Genomic DNA, 19,559 nt, shown 5'->3' on the forward strand with positions numbered 1-19,559 from the left:
AGCCAGCTACGTAAACTCGTTCTCCCTCGCTCAGGCATTCTCTCTCTCTCTTTTGGCGTCACTGCTGCTGGAATGAGTAAGCTCTCTCTAAGCTAAAGTCACACTTCTATTTCCCCTCAAGACTTTCAAAGGATAAATACAAGTTGTGTCTGCGGATCACAAGCAGCCGGTTACTCAGGATGGATTATGTGAGATTCAGTTTACGAGGGCAAATTGGGTCTCACACATGAGTCACCTTGAATAACCCAATAATTAATTAAAACCATGTCCTCCAGGGGACAATTTATTACATTCTCTGGCTTTTTATGAGCTAGGTGTAGTTTGGAAATGAAAAATGTGAGTGCTGTCCCATGATGTCTGCCCTGCCCTGCGTTCTGCACTGGACTCTCGGGGACTCCCTTTCACCAGGTCCCAGCGGTGGTGGGAGGGACGTCAGCCTGGAAGGGTAGAGCGGAGCAGCCGGGTTGCCCTCCTCCCCCCACCCCCTTCAGCTTCTGTAGCCAGGGTCCCAACCAGTGTTTTCTGGAGTTCTTCCTGGAAACAGGTCGAGGTGTTGGGTTGGTTGATGCAGCAGAGGTGAGAGCCTTGGAAAGAGGGAAGGGGCGTGGGTTGCAGGGAGGGAGCCCAGGGACGAGACAAGATCCTGGCTCCGGCCTCCTCGGCAGTCCCAGGGTACGTGGAGCGGGCGTTCTGATACTCTTCTCCAGGCCTAGAGGTCACAGCTTCTCTGACTGGACAACATCAAGCTCAGGTCTCTCTTCCCAGTTGGGGAGGTGGTGTTGTGTGGGTGTGGGGGCAGTGCCTCCCCATGGGCAGGAGGCCAGAACAAAGTTGTAGGCTGGTTCCTCTTCTCCCAGTAGAAATCATCACCTTCCCAGACACCGCGGACAAGGAGAGAAACGACCCGTTATTTACATATCTATAGTCTTCTTTTCAGTCTTCACTCCCTTCCTCTTGGTCTCCCAGCAGCCTTGGACGGAAGGTGGGGCAGAGAAGATCGCTTCCATTTTGCAGATGCGGGCACTGAGGGTCAGAGAGAGGAGATGGCTAGTCCAAGGGCACGCAGCTGGCAACAGGTGACAGAGCAGGGACAGAAGTTCCAGCTGCCCCCGTCAGGGATGCCCTAGGGGCAGGAAGGAGGAAGGGTGTGGCAAAGCTAGTCTGGCTACCCCACCTCAGAAACAGACCGGGATCTGGTTCCCTTGGGAAGCGTGGAGGTCTCTGGGGACATCCCCGTGGAAGGAATTGGACAGTCCCGCGCCAATGGCAGCAATTTCGTCTCTAGGCCTGGGACTATATACTCAGTCTTTGATGCTCTCTGAAGGCTGGATAACCCAAAGACTCATCAGAGGATCCTATTCTCGGCTGGGTGGGAGAGGGAAGGGGGGGGGGTCTTCCATTCCAAGAGCAACAGGGGAACCAAATCGAGTCAGGAGGTGGGGGGGGGCGAAGGGGAGGGGAGTCTGCCTGGAAGGTTCCTCTCTCTTTGGGAGGGAGCAGAGGGAACTATGTAGCTCTCCTGTCCCCAGCCAGCTGCCGTGGACAGTGGGGCAGGAGCCTATAAGAATAAGAAGCCTATAAGAATATATGTTGGACCTCTGTTTGGTCCAACATAGAGCAGTAATCTTTTTTTTTTTTTTTTTTTGAGAGACACAGAGAGAGCATAAGCAGGGAGAGGGGCAGAGGGAGAAAGAGAGAATCTTCAGCAGGCTCCAGGCTCAGCACAGAGGAGCCCGACTCAAGGCTCGATCCCACGACCCTGACATCACTACCTGGGCGGCAATCAAGAATCAGATGCTTAACCCACGGAGCCCCCCCCCCCGGGCGCCCCTAGAGCAGTCGATGACCAATACCTTTGAGAATGGGGTTGACCCAGGTCTTAAATGAATAAACGGCACGAGAAAAAGGAGAGGAAGCTGTTATCAGTTATAAGCAAGTTGAGAGATGTATCAGCCAAATGTAAGGCGTGGAGTTTGTTTAGGTCAGGATTTTGTTTGAAAAACTAATTGTAAAAAGAACCGTGAGACAGTTGAAGAAATTGAAACATGGATAGTATTAAGGGATTATTGGTAATTTTGTTATGTATGATAATCACGTGGAGGTTTTGTTAAAAGGAAAAAAAAAAAGAAGAAATCCTGATCTGTTAAACATCCAAACAGAAGTGATTTTGGGTAAAACGACGTGTAGGATTTGCTTTAAAATACTTCGGAAAAAAAAAAAACACCCTGAAATAAGGCTGGCCATGAGTTGATCGTTGTGGACGCTAAATGAAAAGTATAAGGAAAGCATTATTATCCCCTTCTGCATATGTGAATTTTACTTTTTACTTTTTTTTTTTACTATTTACTTTTCTGATATGTGAAATTTGCCACTAGAAAACCAGTCAGTAAAGTGTGGATCCCTATCCCAGAGAAACACATACATGCACCAACTTTCACCCCCAATTTCAAGGCGTGAGCCCATGGAATCAGGTTTACAATCTTCGGGCTTACCAGACACCTACTTTCCTGCGGGGACAGGAGAGAATTGGAAAATGATTCAGCGGCAGAGCAACGACAGAACGTTCTTCTCCCCAGTGCCGCGGGTGTGGGAGGCCCAGGTGTCCTTAGCCCAGGCGCTAAGGAGTTTGGGTTCAGACATTGGGGTATAGGTGAAAATTTCCCAGCACAGCTCTGTTGTTGCTCCTAGAAACTCAGCTCTGAAGTGAGACAGAATGGTGAGAGCGGGGTAGAAATAGGGGAGTTGAATTTCGTCCCCACCTTTGTAGTTTTAAAAGTGGGGGGGGGTCGGTGTCCCTAGTCAACCTTTACCGTGGGTGAAAGAGTTCTTCCCGAACCCTTTATTTTTCCCTCTGCCCTTCCATAACTTCCTCAAATAGCTTCTATTTTCAGGATCCGTTTGTACTTTTTAATGAGATTTATTTCCATTTCAAAACTTGGAAACCACGTGGCGTTTAAATAGGGAAGAGAGAGTGAAAGGGTCGGAGCCTGGATCTGGTGCCATGAAGACACGCGTTGGAGTCCAGCCTTCCTCATCCATTAGCCTCTAGAAATGGGACACAATAATCTCTTAAACCTTAGTTTTCTTATCTACAATAAAACAGAAATGAACAAACAAACAAACCAAACCAAACAAACAAAGAAACAAGCAAAGCTCCGGTAGTAACAATTGCCCTCTACCCAGTTCTATTGTTGGGGGGGATTAAATGAAAGTGACATACAGGGCACTTACAGTCCCCAGCACAGGACACACTGGGTTAGGATCCTAACAAGAATTCTGAAGCGGCCCCCCCCAACCCCCCCCCCCCCGAGAAGCAGCGGGGCAGGGATGTAGGGGTCTGGCCGGAAGTAAGGTGCCGGCCAAAGTGGCGCCCCGGGGATCGCCGGTCCTCAGGCCGGTCCCACGCTGCTCCCGCGCACCGCTTCCGACGAAGCACTAGGCAGGTTTTGGTCTGGCGGGAACTTCCGTCTAGAGGGAGAGCCTCTGCCTCAGGGTAAGGACTCCCTATTAGGAGGGCGCACCTAACGGCACAGAGGTCTCTGGGTGGGTGGAAGGAGGGTCTGGGAGGAGGCTCCCACACTCTGCAGCTGCGCCCTCTGAGGTCAAAACGACCCATCCGGGCGGGACGCTTTGCCATCCAAGAGCGGGTGGGTAACCCTCGCGGGGACGGGTGTGTTCGGCCACATTACTGAAAAATCTGCCCGACGGGGTGTTTACACCCACGTCAGTAAGGGAAGAAAGGCTCTTGGACTAAAGGGGGAAAGTCTTTAGGTCACCCCTCCTCTCGATGGAGAGTTGTTCCTATGAAATTTCCTTTCTGGAGGGAGGATCCACCTAGCCCGCATCTGAGACCACAAAAGGCCCCTGGAGGAGCAGCTGGTCTACCGTCCATCTTTGCCCGCCCTGGTTCCAGCCTTGGCCAGCACCCCTGGGACCGGTGATTGTTGAGGCTAGAAACACCATGCAGAGCTGGGGGGGGGGGAGCAGGGGACAATGAATGATGCAGAACCCGAAGGTAGGCTGATATGGGGGATTCCAATCCAAGGCTGGAGGGCACCCTTCCCCCCCACCCAGATCCCTGTCTGCATCAGCCAAAACACACACACACACACACACACACACACACACACGTAGCCAGATATCTGAACTGGACCTTACCAGATCCCCTGGGTTATTAAGGAATTGGTGGTGGTGAAGACATGGGGCGAGGGTCTGCTTACCATGGCTCTTCCCCAGGCCTCCATCTGGGCCTCTAAGGCTGAGCCCCGTTCTAAGGGAAAATTTCCAGGCCAACCCTAGGAATAGGAAACCGAGAACCTTGGTCTTGCTCAGTGGGGCTGGAACAGCCCCACCAGCAGTCCCTCAGCCTGGGAGGGCGTGCCTTTGTGGCCAAGCTTTGGCCCTGTAGGCCCTGGTAGACAATGGAGCCAAACTTGTAGAGCTTCTCCATAATCATGTCCCAGTCAGCCTGGCTTTGGGGGCTCCCCCGGGGCAGGCGCCGAGAGGGACAGTCAGGGCGTCACTGGAAGTTCCCACATTGCATCCAGCTGCCATAGCTGGTCTACCTTCTGGTTTCATCTCTCCGTCCCGCTCCCACCATGGCAGCTCAGCTCGGAGCTTACCGGAACCAGAGAACCCCCAGTTATTCTGAGGTCCGTTCGTTCTGGTGTGAGCAAAACCGCTTCTTTCTCTTGGCCTCTGCCGTCCAGCCACTTGAGCACACGGCTGGCGGCAACTGAATGATCTCTAAGGATCCTCCCCACGCCGAACACCAGCTGACCAGTTCGAGTAACTACAGAATTTGGGACTTCCGATCCTTCAAAGGGAGAAGAGAGAAAGGGGAGCCCCCCCCCAACACCCCCCAATCAGAGATGGCCCTGATTAATGCTTCCTTGGGAGAAAGCTTTTCTGCCCTTTTAAGCTCCTAGATCCTTAGCCCCTGGTGTTAGTTTTTATACAGTAGCCTCCAAGATCAGAATCCGCTCCCAAGCCCTCCCCCAGCCACATAAGCAACTTGAAGGGGAAGCAAAGTTCTTCATGTCTCTGGGGAAAGATTTCTGGCCTCCAGGGCCAACAGCGGATACCAGTCTCCTCTAATGTGGACCAAGCCATAGACTCTGTGGGGACCAAATTAAAAAAAAAAGTTGTTTTTTTTGGCAGGAGATTTTCCAATTTAAAATGAAGGGCATCTCCTCCACCCTCTCAGAGCGCTTAGAAAACCCCTGAAGGAAGCTGGAGAGGGAGAGGTACTAGTTTAAGCTGGTGATCCAGAGCTCAGAGCGCGGCTCCAATCCCAGATCTCATGTCAGTGGAGGGGTTCCCTGTGTATGGCCCAGTACTGGCTCTGGACCTTGAGGGTCGGTGTAGACAATCGGCCAGATTCCTCCAGATTTATAACATGCTGGTGTCTGGGGTAAATGGCTGGCCCAGAACCTTGGCGGCCTGTCTAAGATGGACTTTTCTGCAGGTCAGAGTACTTAGGTAGTAACCAGGAACCATCTGACTGTCATCTCAGGCTAGGGCTGAGATTCAGAGAAGCAGATGGTGTGTGTGTGTGTGTGTGTGTGTGTGTGTGTGTGTGTGTGTGAAATGCCTACTTTTCTCCTCCCCCAACTTTGTTTCTTGGAACAAATAACTTAGTGGAAAGCAAAGGGAAAATCTTTTGCTATAGAGGTGGGGGAGAGAAAAAGAAGGTGGGGCCACAAGACGGTCAAGTTCTGGACCATTGGAGGGGGTCTCAGGCCTGTCAGCAAGGGAAGTGGGGGAAATCAGGGCAAGAAGTTAAATCTCTCAAACTGTACTCTCCCCTAAGCCTCAAACCGACAGCTCCACTTTAGGCCAAGGAGGTGGGTTTGGATTTGAAGGGGCCTTGGTGCTGACTTTCCACTTGACTGCCTGTCCACCAGCAGCCCTGAGAGTAGCCAGCCATTTATCCTGATAATTATCATCTAGAACCACATGCACCCGATAGAAAAAAAAACAAGGTGGAGATGGGGTGGGGAGGTCGTAAGGGACTGAAATTATTTTCTTGAATTTGCAGGTAAGTTGTTTTTTTTTTTTTTTTTTTTTTTTTATGTTCCTCATTCCTGAGTCCCATCCAGGATCGCAGGGGCGGGAACAAAGGAAGCCCAGTCTCTGGGGACCCGGGAAGCCGCTGCAAACCCCAAAGACGTTAGTTGTGCCTCTCCGTTTGAGGATGCCACTCTTGTTATCCTACTCCCAGTGGGTGCATCATTGAGGAGGTTAGAGGGCTCCTCAGGGCATTACAGGATGAGGGGTGGAGGAGGTGATCTCCCACACCAATTTGGTCCTATTTAATGGGCTACTGTGGAGTTTATACCCCGGGGCTGTCTGTCCCAACTGAGTCAGCCTGAAATGGTCTCAGGGCAGGGCTCCCTCAAGGACCTAATAACTGTGCCCCGCCCTAGATCCTCTCAGAATAATCAGTGGCCAGCCCAGTGGCCTATTTGTGGCTCTCTCCAGGGTTTCCCTCCCCACTAATGCCTTCGACCTCCGGGAATGCTCCCTTTTCCTGTTCTTGCTTCTGCCCAAAGTGAACGCTGAAGCGGGCCTAGAGATTTGTCCAGCCCTCCGCTCCTTACACAGGCAGAGGAGAAAACAGAGGCTCGGAGAGGGAGAATGATTCTGCCCACCCAAGCCTTGCTCTGCAGTGCCGCCCTCTAGGCCCCAAATTCCTAGTGGTTTGGGCCAGATCCACACTGGGCTCTTCTGGGTTGGGTGCTGGGGTGGGTGCCGGAGGTCGTTCTCCCCAGCAAAGCCCAGGGTGGGAAGAGGCTGGGGACTCTGGGGGCCGGCAGGGCCTCTAACTGGACACACAGCACACAAGGCAGGCAGGGAACAGCGTGCTTCTGGCCCACAGTTGCAGGACCAAAGGACTGGAGGCTCTTGGTCTCTTTTCAGCGACCCTCAGTTTTGCCCCCCGCCCCCCGCTCCTCACTCTCTCCCTCCCTCCCCCTGCTCCAGACCCCCACTCACGGTTCTTGGGCTTGGTTAAGCGCTTCTTTGGTTTCCAGGCGCCATCAGGGCGGGCGCGCCGCTCCTCTTAGCAGACCGTCTTTTGATCACCCCTCAGATCCCGTGTTCCGTGCCCGAGGCCTTGATCGGCTCATTTTGTAGCTCTCTCCTACAGTCTCCGCTTCGAAAGCACTTGAGTTTGTCCTGAGAGGGTCCTAATCCCCGGGGATGTCTTCAGGCTTCTCTGGGTGGGGAGAGACAGTGGAGGTGGTGGCGGCCTCCTTCTTAAGAGCCGTGCCTCCAGTCTCTGATTCTTGTAGCTCCTGGACCGGGCCGTCAATTTGCCCGAAAGACTTTCCTCTAAGGTCGGGAGATGCCCAGCCTGACTTCAGTTCCGAGAGAAGGGCCTGAGCCCCCTGTCCTCCCCAACTGCCGGCAGGGCCCCCGAAGCCGGTGACCCACTCCAGGCCGCCCTGCAGACCGACCTTGCCAAGGGCAGGCTCCGGCCGCCTGCGGAGAGGCCCCTTCCAGACTCTGGAGAAGAACAATGGAAAATTGGGAGGATCCGAAAAGGAGAAACCAAGTGTGTGCGTTGGGGGCAGGGGGCAGAGACAAGTAAATCTGAGAGAAGAGAGAAAGAAATTGAAAAAAAAAAAAAAGACATAAAGGAGAAGGAAAGACAGAAAAGGAGGAAGGAAGGAAAAGAGAGAAAACGAAAGGAAGAAAAAAGAGGGGAGGAAAAAGCAAACAAAGGAAAAATAGGGTAAGGGGCAGCTAGGGAGAAAGGGACCGAAGGCTACACAAAGGTACATGGGGATGGGGAAGGGGGCGAAGGGAAGCAATACAGACAGAAAGAAAGAATGCGGGAAAGAACGCACGAAAAGAAAGATAATTAAAATCGAAGGAAAGAAAGGCAGTCAGGACAACACAGATGTAAAAAAAGAAAAGAAAGATACCAAGAGACTAAAGACAGACGAAAAGAAAATACAGATGGAAAGAAAGGATGTTAGAAAAGACGAGAGAAAAGAGCACACACCCCATTAGGCCCTCTTCATAAAGGAAGCGGCTCCAAGCAGTGTCGCGGCAGCGGAGCCCTGACCTTTCCAGAAAAAGAACTGTGGCCACCACAGATAAATTCGCGTTACTCTTCACGGCCGACCTGAGGCCTTCGGTCGTCGTGATCATATACCTTGTTCCAGGTGGGAGAACGAAGACAGCGGCGCTCATCTTGCTTTACAAAACATAATACATAATTTAACCACTGCCCCAAGTGGGCCGAGGGGGCGCCGCTCGCCCCCTCCCCCTCGCCGGCGACCCGAGCCCGGGCGGGGGCGGGAGCTGACAAGGAGGTTCCAAGTCCCCGTGGCCGGAACCCCTGGGGGCGCGGCGGCCGCGCTCAAAGCCCGGCTGTAAAGGTCAAAGGCGGTCCGTGGGGCCGCGCTGAATGGGCTCCCGGAGGTAAACAGACTCTTAACTTTCAACTTGGCCTTGACCTTCCCGGAGGTGTCTGGGCGGTATGTAAAGGAGCAGCTGAGGCTTTCAGCGCGTTTGGCTGGGTCCGTAAAGGGACTTGGGGCGGGGGGGACGGCTCGGGGGTCCTGGAGGGTCTGCATGGAGGCTCCCAGCAGGACACAAAGGAGCCTGTGGGGCGGGGCGGGGTGGGGGGTGCCCGGGGGGAAGGGTTGGCTCGGCCTGGGCCGGCTGGGAGGTCACGAGGCCCCCTGAGACCTCAACCGAACTCACGTCGGGCTGGAGGGAGGATTTGGAGGCTCTGAGCCTCAGTTTCTCTTTGTGGAAATCTCAGGCGTACACCGCATTGGGAGAGGCAAGTGAGGAGAGGCTGGTTGTCTTTAGGGCAACTGTCCTTTTCTCTTCAAATAAGAAAAGGTGGCTGTAGTTCCTTAGATAGACACAGATACACATACAGAACTCGTAGGTGTTCAGTTTATAAAATGCTCTCAAGTGCATTCCATTTAAATTCCATTTAATCTCCACACCATTTCTGTGAAGTAGGAATTATTGTCCCCGTAAGGAGACAGATAATTTTTACGGATGAGGGAGTTCGTCGTACCTTATCTGAATTCACTAAAGGTCGATGACAGGTCACAGAGAGACAGACATGCATACACATGTATAAGAAGTGGGAACATATGTCATATGCTAATAAATATGACATCCAGAAGGATTCCCTGGGATCTAGTAGACACTAACTAAATTGCAGAGTGTAACAAAAACAAAAACAAAAATCCTAGAGTATTTGTATTGAAACGTATCTGTTTACACGGGAGTCTCTAGCACAGCTGGAGAGCTTCTCCCCGGCAAGGTTCCGGTGAATCATCTCTGCGTTCCAGAATAATGCTGAGCTCAGTGCATTTCCGTGGACACGAACCAGAGCACTACATATCCCCAAATCACATATATCTGTGTGATTCATCCATGTTGTGTGTAGTAGTAGGGTTTTTTTTATTGCTGTGTAGTACTCCCTTCTTTAATTATAGCACGATGTATTTACCCATTGTACTACCGATGGACATTTGGGTTGTTTTTGTCTTTGAACTACAATGAATTAAGCTGCTTTGGACATTCCGGTACCTGCCTTTTGATGGACATAAACATTCGTTTCTGTTGGGACTATGTCCAGGAATGGAATTGCTGGGTCATAAGGTATGACTAGAATTATGTACTTTGGGGGGCGCCTGAGAGGCTCAGTCGGTTAAGCGTCCAACTGGCTCAGGTCATGATCTCGCAGTTCGTGAGCTCGAGCCCCACGTCGGGTTCTGTGCTGACAGCTCGGAGCCTGCCTCGGATTCTGTCTCCCTCTCTCTCTGCCCCTGCCCTGATCACACTCTGTCTCCCTCTCTCTCTGCCCCTCACCTGATCACACTCTCTCTGTCTCTCAAAAATGAATAAACATTAAAAAATTAAAAAAAAAGAATTATGTATTTCTAAGTTTAGGGATCTTATACCTGTACTGTCACCTACAATAAACACCAGTGACAAGAGGTGCCTGGCTGGCTCAGTCGGTGGAGTGCGTGACTCTTGATCTCGAGTTGTGAGTTCAAGCCCCAGGCTGGGTGTAGAACATACTTAAAAAAAAAAAAAATTGAAAAAAATTGTAGTCTTTAGGTAAAAATCCTGGCAGTTCTGTCTTTCATTATTACACAAGCAAGAGGCTAGGAGAAGAAACTGGAAAGCATCCAAAGAGATATCTCCTCCCTTTTCTCTCATGTTGTTTTCAAATAAAATAAAACCTAGTGAGGATTTTGTGCTTGGTGTCTTCTGTTATTAGCAAGGTCCGTCGAGGGCGAGCTATGATCTCCACTACAGCCCCACAGCTTGGGGGAAATTCCAGTTTGTATGGAATTCTCAGTTTCCTGAGAGATGGCTCAAGTTCAGGTTCAGGTTGGTACGGTTGGGCATGGCTGAGCCCACCTAGAGTCAGGGTGGATTGTTTCGTATAATCGCCGTGATGCTGGTGTGGAATGGAAAAGTTCCTGCCTCCTCCAGAAAAACTGGGGGTTCTAGAAGAAGTGGACCCAGAAGGATTTGATTTGGGAGGGGTAGCAAAGGAAAGAAAAACCTCTGAGGAACTGTGAAACGAATTGGTTGGAGTCTTCTGAATTGCACTGTACAATAGGGTCCAAGGGAGGGACCTCCAGCAATCCTTGCAGTGTTTCGGGCTCTCTCTCTCCCATCCTGCTTTCCAAGGAAATGTAAATCCTGGAGGAAGCCAATAGGGGGTCCTGGGCTTTCTGGACACTCAGCTTGGGTAGGAATGTGCCAGGGCCACGGTGAGTTACCTGGGCCTCTTGGGAATTAAGAGGAGAACCGCAGGGCAGAGAGGCTGGACATCTTTGCACAGGGCAGGCTCCTTCTTCCTTGGGGCCCAGCACCCCTGCAACTCGTGTGCTTAGCCAGTTAGGCCTGGTTTCCTGGAAATTCCTTAGATCCCAGCAAAGGGGGAAAAGAGATCCTCTTTTCTGGCTGGTACTTCGGGGTTTTATAAGACCCTTTCCCACTCCTGCAACCCAATTCTCTCTTTCCCTCTTGGTGCTGTCGTCCCTCGGCCTCTGCCTCTCTCTGAATATACAAGGCATCTTTGTGCTCTCTCCGTACTTTTTTCCCCACCGTGAAACGGAAATCCGGACCCCCTTTCGCAGGCTACAGCTAGAAACTCCATTTCCCTTTCAGATCTGAACGTGGCACATCCCAGGCTCCAGATCTCCCGTCTTCTCCCCAGCTCCTGTCTCCCTCCCTCTCTTGCCCCACCCCACTCCGGGAGCCGGCAGGGCGGTAGCTGGGATCCCGGGGTGGGGTGTGTGTGTGTGTGTCGGGGGAAGGGCTTCCCAGGCACTTCCCTGGGCAGCCTATTACGCGCATCCGGAATAGGAGGGGCACCTGGAGTGAACTGGGATGCTTGCCCCCGGGACCTAAAGCAAGGGGCTCCCAGAAATGCCCTCTAATCCCCATTTCCCAGCCTCTTCTGGTTCAGGCACCTTCCCAGGTTCCCCTTTCAGGCACAGAGCGGCCTCCTCCGGGCCCCACCCCCGACTCCCCTTCCCCACCCCACCCCCACCATGAGATGCACACTTTATAGGGAGAGCTTTTTATTCTCTCGTTAAACCTGCCAAAGCACCGGAGACAGAGAGCCAGGGAGGGAGAGGAGGCTGCGGAGGTGGGGGGCCGGCTCCTTGTCTTCTCTCCCTCCCCCTCCCGCTTCTCCCCTCCCCCCGGACGCGGAGCTGGGTAGCTCCCAACTGGAAAGCAGAGAAAGGACACTTCCTCTCGGTTCTTTTCTGGTTTCCAAATGCAATAAAAGCGAGGGAGAGGGAGAGAGGGACTTAGGGAGGGAGGGAGGGAGGCGCGGAGGGAGAGAGGGAGGGGTAGGAGGAGGAAGGGAGGGAGGGAGAGGGAGAGAGACACACTGGGAGAGAAGCAAGGGTAAAGTATTTTCGCAATTTCTGCCTTGAAGATTTTACTAGCTTCTCTCCCCAAGGCCACAGCCAATCAGCGCGCGTGCCCTGGCACCTGCGTCTCCTGCGTCAAGACGGCCGGCCGGGACGAGCGAATGCAGGCGCCGGGCGAGCTGGGAGCGATTTAAAACGCCTTGGATTCCCGGGGCCTGGGTGGGGAGAGCGAGCTGGGTGCCCCCTGTATCCCCCACCCCCGGCACCCCATGAGCCGACCCGCGGCCCCATGGAGCCCGGCAATTATGCCACCTTGGACGGGGCCAAGGACATGGATGGCTTGCCCGGGGCGGGAGGGAGTCGGAATCTAGTCGCCCACTCCCCACTGACTAGCCACCCAGCAGCGGCGCCTACGCTGATGCCCGCCGTCAGCTATGCCCCCCTGGACCTGCCGGGCTCTGCGGAACCGCCAAAGCAGTGCCACCCTTGCCCCGGGGTGCCCCAGGGGGCGGCCCCGGTGCCTTACGGCTACTTTGGAGGCGGGTACTACTCCTGCCGAGTGTCCCGGAGCTCGCTGAAACCCTGTGCCCAGGCGGCCACCCTAGCTGCCTACCCCGCGGAGACTGCCGCTGCCGGGGAGGAGTACCCCAGCCGCCCCACCGAGTTTGCCTTCTATCCGGGGTACTCGGGACCCTACCAGCCTATGGCCAGTTACCTGGATGTGTCGGTGGTGCAGACTCTGGGGGCCCCCGGGGAGCCTCGCCACGACTCCCTGCTGCCTGTGGACAGTTACCAGTCCTGGGCCCTCACCGGGGGCTGGAACAGCCAGATGTGTTGCCAGGGAGAACAGAACCCGCCAGGGCCCTTCTGGAAGGCAGCATTTGCAGGTAACTTGCCCCACTACTTTGGGTCCCGTTGGTGCTGAGTGTGGGTTGTAGGCCCGGCCGGCACTTGCATGGGAGGAGGTGAAGGGAAACTTGGGGCTGGTGAGGAGGAGCTTGTGGTCCTCTGTTGGCTATTAGGACCCTGAAGGAGGGTTTTAGGCAGTTGAAGAGCCTGGTGGAGCCCCAGAGGGTCAGTGTGCGGGGGGGGGGGGGGGGGGGGGGGGTTAGGGTGGGGGGGGGTGGGGTGGGGGTGGGGGTGGCTGAGCTGGGTGTTTTCTAAAGCCTGCGGGCCACCAGGCCCCTTCACCTCCCTAGGAGGCTTTGGGACCGGCTTCTCAATATGTCAGAGTGTTTGGTTCCCCTATCACCTCTGAGGGGCTCAGGCTGTTCCTACCTCAAAGATCCCAGGTTTACTTCTGCCAAAAGGCTAAATGACTCTCAATTTAGTGAGTATGGGGGTGGGGTGTGTCGGAACAGAGATAATGGATGTTCTGTAAAAAATACAAGCACTCCTTTTCTCTCCAATGAATTTTCAGTTTCCACAGGAAAATTCAGATTTCCTGCAGTCATAACCTAGGGGTATGTGTGTGGGGTGTGTGTGTGTGTGTGTGTGTGTGTGTGTGTGTTGGGAGCGGGGACAGAAATGTGTTCCCTTCTGTACATAACTTGGCTGTAGACTCTAGGAGAGTGGCCAGGAGTGTGAAAATGCATGTGAGGGTGGATGTATGTATGTGACCCTGGGCAAAGGTCTGGCCGTGTGTGATGGGTGTGTTTGCAGACCTGCAAGCGTGAGGACAGTGTTAGGTAAGGGTGATCCGCAGGATCCTGGTCTTTCCAAGCCTCAGCGGTAATTAGAAACGAGCCGGAAGTCGAGGTGTCCCGCTGTGCTTTGGGGGAGTGGGAGCCCGCGTGTGTCTGAAGGGCGATCTGGGGGCTCCTGGAGAGTTACTTAGCTTGTAGGGCCTGGGTCTGCGCGTGGCCTTGGGGGCAGAGGTCTGAGCGTGGCTTTCTCTCCCTCCTTCCGTCGACGCGCAGATACAAGCGCGCAGCACCCTCCAGAAGGCTACGCCTTCCGACGGGGCCGAAAGAAGCGCATTCCGTACAGCAAGGGGCAGTTGCGCGAGTTGGAGCGCGAGTATTCCGCTAACAAGTTCATTACCAAGGACAAGAGGCGCAAGATCTCCGCGGCCACCAGCCTCTCAGAGCGCCAGATCACCATCTGGTTTCAGAACCGCCGGGTTAAGGAGAAGAAAGTCCTCGCCAAGGTCAAGACCAGCACCACTCCGTGAGGGAGATCCCTGCCTGGGGAGGTGGGGGGGGGAGGGAGAAATGGGAGTGTCCTGGGGAGACCGGGAGACTGCCAGTGCCAGGCTGGAGCGCAGGACTCTAGTGAGGGGCTCCCACAGGTTACACTCGTCACAGGCCACACCTCTTGGGCTGTTCCGGAGGGATGGTCTGCTGTACCCCCATATGTTCTAGGGAGCCAGTGAGGCCCAGAGTTACAGTCCAACCCACCAGAGTAAGCCACCAGCTACAGGACCTGTCGCGGTCGTAATCATTCATCTTAGCGGCAGTAATTACTGTCACAAGTATGAGTTCCCATGAAAATTAGTCTCCTATTTTCTATCTAGAGCTCTGAAGAGCGCCTTAGAAACCGCTTGCATGGATTGAGCTGATTATGAATAAACTTGGAAGGAGACCCCTGGCAGGGAAGCTTCCTCTGGATCCCCTTCCATTTCCAAATCCCATCCCCCGCCCCAGTGACTGCGGCAGAGAGGAGAAAAGGCACATTCATCCCTGCGACTCCCTGCGACTACCTACGCCTACCGTTGCTCGTTTAGCATTTTTCTCAGAGGACCCACGGGCAAGAAAGACAACACGGGTGGGCACCACTCCCTCCCTTCCCTGCCCACCCCCTAGGTTGTACCGAGTGGTCTCAGAAGTCCCATCCTCAACGCTTAGATTTTGTCCTTGTGTGAAAATGAAGCCAGCGTGCTGCCCTCCCGAGTCTGTCCTCCTTCCTCGAGAAAAACTGGGTTCGAGAAAGCGCCCGGATAATTCACCACCTCTCATTTCCTCCCCCAAACTTCCCAAGTCTTTCCTTAGCGTTCCCGGTGGTTCTGTCCAGGTTACGATCCATTGGGCGTTTGGAAGCCACATGAAATAGGTATTTGTGGCCTTGTAGATGTGCCCCACCCAGGCACAGAAGGTTACAGAACTAGAGAACCGCATCCCGTCCCACCCTAAGGGGCAGACACGTCCCAAACCCGCTGGACTAGCCAGGCTGGAGAGAAAACCAGAAAATGGCCCTTCACCACCCGCTTGCCCCCACCAAGAGAAGCGTGCGGGTCTCAGGCTTGGGAGATGGGGCAGGCCCTTTGTGGGTAAAAGAACAGTGGGTGCCAGAAACCCAAAGACCCAGGATCAGGCACGTTCAGCAACGGTGGCTGCAGATTTTTTTCTCCCTTTCCCTTTGCGCTGGCTCAACTACCCCGACTCCCCCTTTGCGCTGGCTCAAGTACCCTGAATCCTGGGTGGGTGGAGGACGAGGTTGGTGCTCGTGTCAACTCCCTTTTCTCCATCCAAGTAGACAGAGGCTTGGCATGTAGAATTCCACGAGCCTGGGGCAGACTGGCCGCTCGAGGAGCTGCAGAGCCAAGGACTTCCCCACTGTGCCTGCTCCCTCACGTCGTACCTGGGCTCAGTGCCCTGTGGGATTCACCACCTTGGCTGTGCAGCAAAGTGGGCCGGTTTGCCCTGGGTCTTCCTGCAGCCTGGGCTGGGGCATCCTGGCTTGCACGCTCCTCGTGATCCAAGTGGAGAGGGTCTGCACCTCCCGTGATCCCAGACGCACCCTGTGGGGGCTGAGGTCATTGTCCCAATGGCCTCTCCAAGCAGGCTCAGGCTCATAGTTCTCCAAGTGTAGCCAAGGGATTGGGGCGTTTACAGCTGGGCGTTTGGGTGAAATCCCAGTTCTGGCTCCTCTCCTGGGAATGAGTTGGGAAGCAACTCAGCTTCTTCTAAATCTATGTACCAAAGAGGAGCCCAGGGTTGAGGGGAAAGGCCCCAAAGGTGGCTGGTCACCCTCCCCCCTTGGGTCTCCTTAGACTGTGTCTGCTTGGGGGGGGGGTGTCCCTTTTGTGATTAAAAAAAAAAAAATGAAAAAACCCTCCCAAGCCCCGTGGTCCAGTTTAAGCTCTTTGGTAAAGCACCCGGCTCAGAGGGAGTTACTTACTGCCTTTCAAACAGACTCATGCAAATAGCTTTTAACTTCACAGGTTCTGGAGGGTAGTGTGTGAAAACCCCCTTTTCCCCTGCTTCAGAAATGGCAAGACTTCAGTGCATACCAGCATGTGGGTAGGGTGTGGGCCAAATGAAGGCGTGTGTGGGGGTCTCCATGGTGCAGGGGGTTGCCACACGAGGAGAGGAAAGGCCACAAAAGGGGCTGATGCTTGGACGCGCCAAGTGGGCCTAGGGGGAGGCCTGAAGGAGTCAGAGGCCTCGAGACTCTGCAGCCCCGGGCTCTAACTCTTCCACGCCGCTATAAGGGACTTAGAGTTTCGGGGGCTCCTCTATTATTCGTTTGCGACAATTTCCGAACAAAAGATACGGGAGTTTAGAGATTTATTTCGCTACCAAGGAGTTTGTGCACGATTAAAAAGGCAAGGACGCCCCCTGCCGGCAGAAGTTTGCTATTTCAGGGAAACCCGCTGGTCGGCTCGGCCTCAACCCCCCAGGCCGGGCCGCTGGCTTTCGGATGCCTGGGGGTCTCAGGCCTCCGGAGTAAGTGCAGTTTAGGGCTGCTTGTGAGGGCGCCGGGACCCGGAGTCGCCTGGAATGGAGCCAAGGTATCGTCAGTTGTATCGGTCCGGCCAGCGAGAGACCCAGGAGGAAGGCAAAGTGGGCAGCAGCATTGATCTTAAATATAGACAACATTGGGTAGCAAGGCCGCGGCGCCATCTGTCCTGAGTCTGGGTCTTCGTTCCACTGGAATATTATCTTCCTCTGCAGACCAGTTCGCGGCGACACCCTCCCCCCCACCCCCCAGCCGGAGTGATTTACATAAAGAACCTGTGCAAAACAAAACAAAACATTTTAATTGCGTTTGGCTTTAAAGCCTCTCATGAAATCCCTTTGCAAACACCCAATTTTACTCCGAGGCAATTTTACCCCCTCCCACCCAGACCGAGCCTTTAAAACAAACAAACAAACAAACAAACAAACAAAACCCTCTCACCAATTGGTGTTAACTGACGACAAAATCCATACACCTACGTTAACTTGTCTGCAGCGATTTGCTTTTAAATCGGGCCATGTTTAGACACCGGGGAGCGGGTTTTGCTAAAAAATTATTCAGGCTGAAACATGTGAACGCCACGTTCCCAAATCGGTAAATTCAGACAACATTTGCACGAACAGAATACATGCAGAAGCGCACAAATACACTCCCGAAAACACACCGGGTGTGTTTCCGCCAACGAGGCGGAATTCTCGGAGCGGTCCTCCATGCCCTGTCCGTACTCCCCCAAACACCCCCGGGGCTGAGAGTCTCAGCAGCAAGCGTCCGAACGGGATCGTAGGGTCGCGTCTACGCTGGCTCCAGGACCGCAATCACTGCTAACGCCAAAGCAGTTGTATTTTATTAGGCTTCCAGAGGCCGAATTAGGGGGTCGTGGTGGAGAAGTGCGTAGACGCAACCTCCGGAAGCTCTTTTCGAATCTAAATTCCCGAGGCCGCCCAGAGGAGGGCCAGGCCGGGGTCCCAGCCCTGGGGTCCTTCACTCACGCTGGGAAACGCTTCCGACCGCTCCGGGGCCCGCGAGGCTGCGGCGGGCGGAGAATCCGCACAGCGGTTTCCCCCCCCCCCCCCCCCCGGCCCCCCACCCCAGCCACCCCTGCTCTGAGCCGCTCCGGAGCCGGAAACTGCCCTTTGCGGCAGGAGAAAGGCTCTGATCGAGCCCCCCAGTTCTCCCAGCGGCCCGGCTCCCCTCCTCCAACGCGAAGAAGACTGCCTCCCCCCCACCCCCTTCCTCCCCGTCATTAAAGTTTTATCCGAGGTCCTAAGTGCTGCACTTTAATTAGGTTCCCTTCGGGAGAAACTCTCGGTGTCCGGGGCCGCGTCTGGTCTCGTAGAAACCCTGGAGCTACAATCATGGATTGGATACTCAAACCTGCACTAAAGCGCGGCTCCGCTGTTGTTGAAGAAATTTCCATCGTAGTCTCACCCACCTGAACAGTTCCTCTCCAGGAAAGGGGCGGGGGGAGAAAGCACCAGAGTGGCCCTCGGCTTTTCACCCGAGAGTCGGACACCCCTCCGCTCCCCCACCGCCACGCCCAGGCGTTGATCTGGGCCTGGAGAGAGATTTAAAAAACATCCAGTGGGGAACTGATGCGGGCCTTTCCTCTTTTGTCCGCTACAAGTTACCTCTGTGTGGAAAGGGGGTGGGGTGGGATGGTGGAGGAGACAGAGAAGGAAAGAATCCCGCCACTGACTCCCCTCCCCTAAATTGCCCCAAGGTGAAACAGGGGACGCGGGCAGCTTGCGTTCAGTCGCCCCTAGAATGATTAAAAGGGAAATTGAGTCTGTCGGCACCCGGAGGGGAGGGGAGGGGTGAGAAGGGTCAGGGGCTGCCGTTGAACTTGAAGTTTCAGGTTGGTGGTCTCCACTGCCTCCGTCCCACTCGCTTTGAGGGAAGAGGGAGGAAGGTGGGGGGAAGGGCGGGGGGGGCACCTCCGGCCTCGGGAGGGAGAAAGTTAAACTGGTGGGGGGCAGGGAGGAAGGCCGGAGAGACCCGGAGACCTGCTGGGGACACCGAGGTTGGGAGGTTTGGCGGCCAGGCGAGGAGGCCTCGGTCTGCATTGGGGAGGAGATACCCCAGGCTTCGCAGGCAGTGGGGAGCCCTCTCCCTGAGCCCTGCCCCAGACTCTGCCTGGAGGGGGGCACCCGTCCTTCCTTCTCTAGCCCAGAGTGCGCAAACTGAGTCCTGCGCCACCACTCGGGAGGCTGAGCCTTCAGGTCCGCGACTGCCGAACTCAGGCCCTTGACGCCAGCTGAATTCCGGGCTTGGCCTTTGCAGAGAGAACAAGAGTGTTATGCGCCCATTTCTCAGACCAGGGACCGCCCGTTTCACTACCTTCAAGAGTGCGTTTCTCCCTAATAAGGTAAACTAGCTAATCTGTGGGCCAAAGGCGTCACCGCTCTCACAGTCTGGGACCGGCCTCAGGAGGCCCTGGAGGGGTCTCCCCAGGAATGGGTGGGCCTCCGCGGTCTAGGTGGGCAGGGAAAGGGGGGTAGAAGGGACTTGAGACCAGAGACCGAGCACCTGGGGAGGGCACCTCCACGTTGGTTCCTGGAGAGACAGCCGCACAGCTGCCTGAGCGGGAAGGGACAAAGAAAGCGCTTCGCAGCACGCGGGACAGACACGGCCCCGGGCCCGGGAGAGGCTGGCAGGTGGGAGGAAGCTCCAGCGCTGGGGCCCCCACGTGACCTATGTCTGTCTCCGACTGGGTGGTGTCCTGGCACAGCCAAAATTAATATTACCGTTAATGCTATTGTTATTGTTATGTAAAATCATAATTCTTTACAACACGCCTAGTTTTGGAAACTCTGTGAGGATGAAATGTAGTGATAACACGGATAATTGACAAACTAACCCTAAAGGTCAAGGCCCTGGCCCTTTAAAAAAAATAAATCAGCATACCATTGTCTGGGAGCCGCTTCTTTCGGTCCCCCCCCCATTCCTGCGTCTTTTTCTGAAGCCTGGCGAGTGCCAGGATCCGAGAAGCAACTGGAG

The 19,559-nt window shown here is 54.5% G+C and overlaps 1 protein-coding gene across 1 annotated transcript; it reads left to right on the forward strand.

Annotated features, from left to right (window-relative positions):
• The first annotated feature begins 12,171 nt into the window (after positions 1 to 12,171).
• Positions 12,172 to 14,055, forward strand: HOXB13 (homeobox B13). Its single transcript, XM_015539164.2, has 2 exons — positions 12,172 to 12,769; positions 13,802 to 14,055. Exons 1-2 carry the CDS (start codon positions 12,172 to 12,174, stop codon positions 14,053 to 14,055), a joined length of 852 nt encoding a protein of 283 aa, XP_015394650.2.
• The last annotated feature ends 5,504 nt before the right edge of the window (positions 14,056 to 19,559 follow it).

Source organism: Panthera tigris, chromosome E1, assembly GCF_018350195.1.
Source record: "Panthera tigris isolate Pti1 chromosome E1, P.tigris_Pti1_mat1.1, whole genome shotgun sequence".
NCBI classification, from domain to species: domain Eukaryota; kingdom Metazoa; phylum Chordata; class Mammalia; order Carnivora; family Felidae; genus Panthera; species Panthera tigris.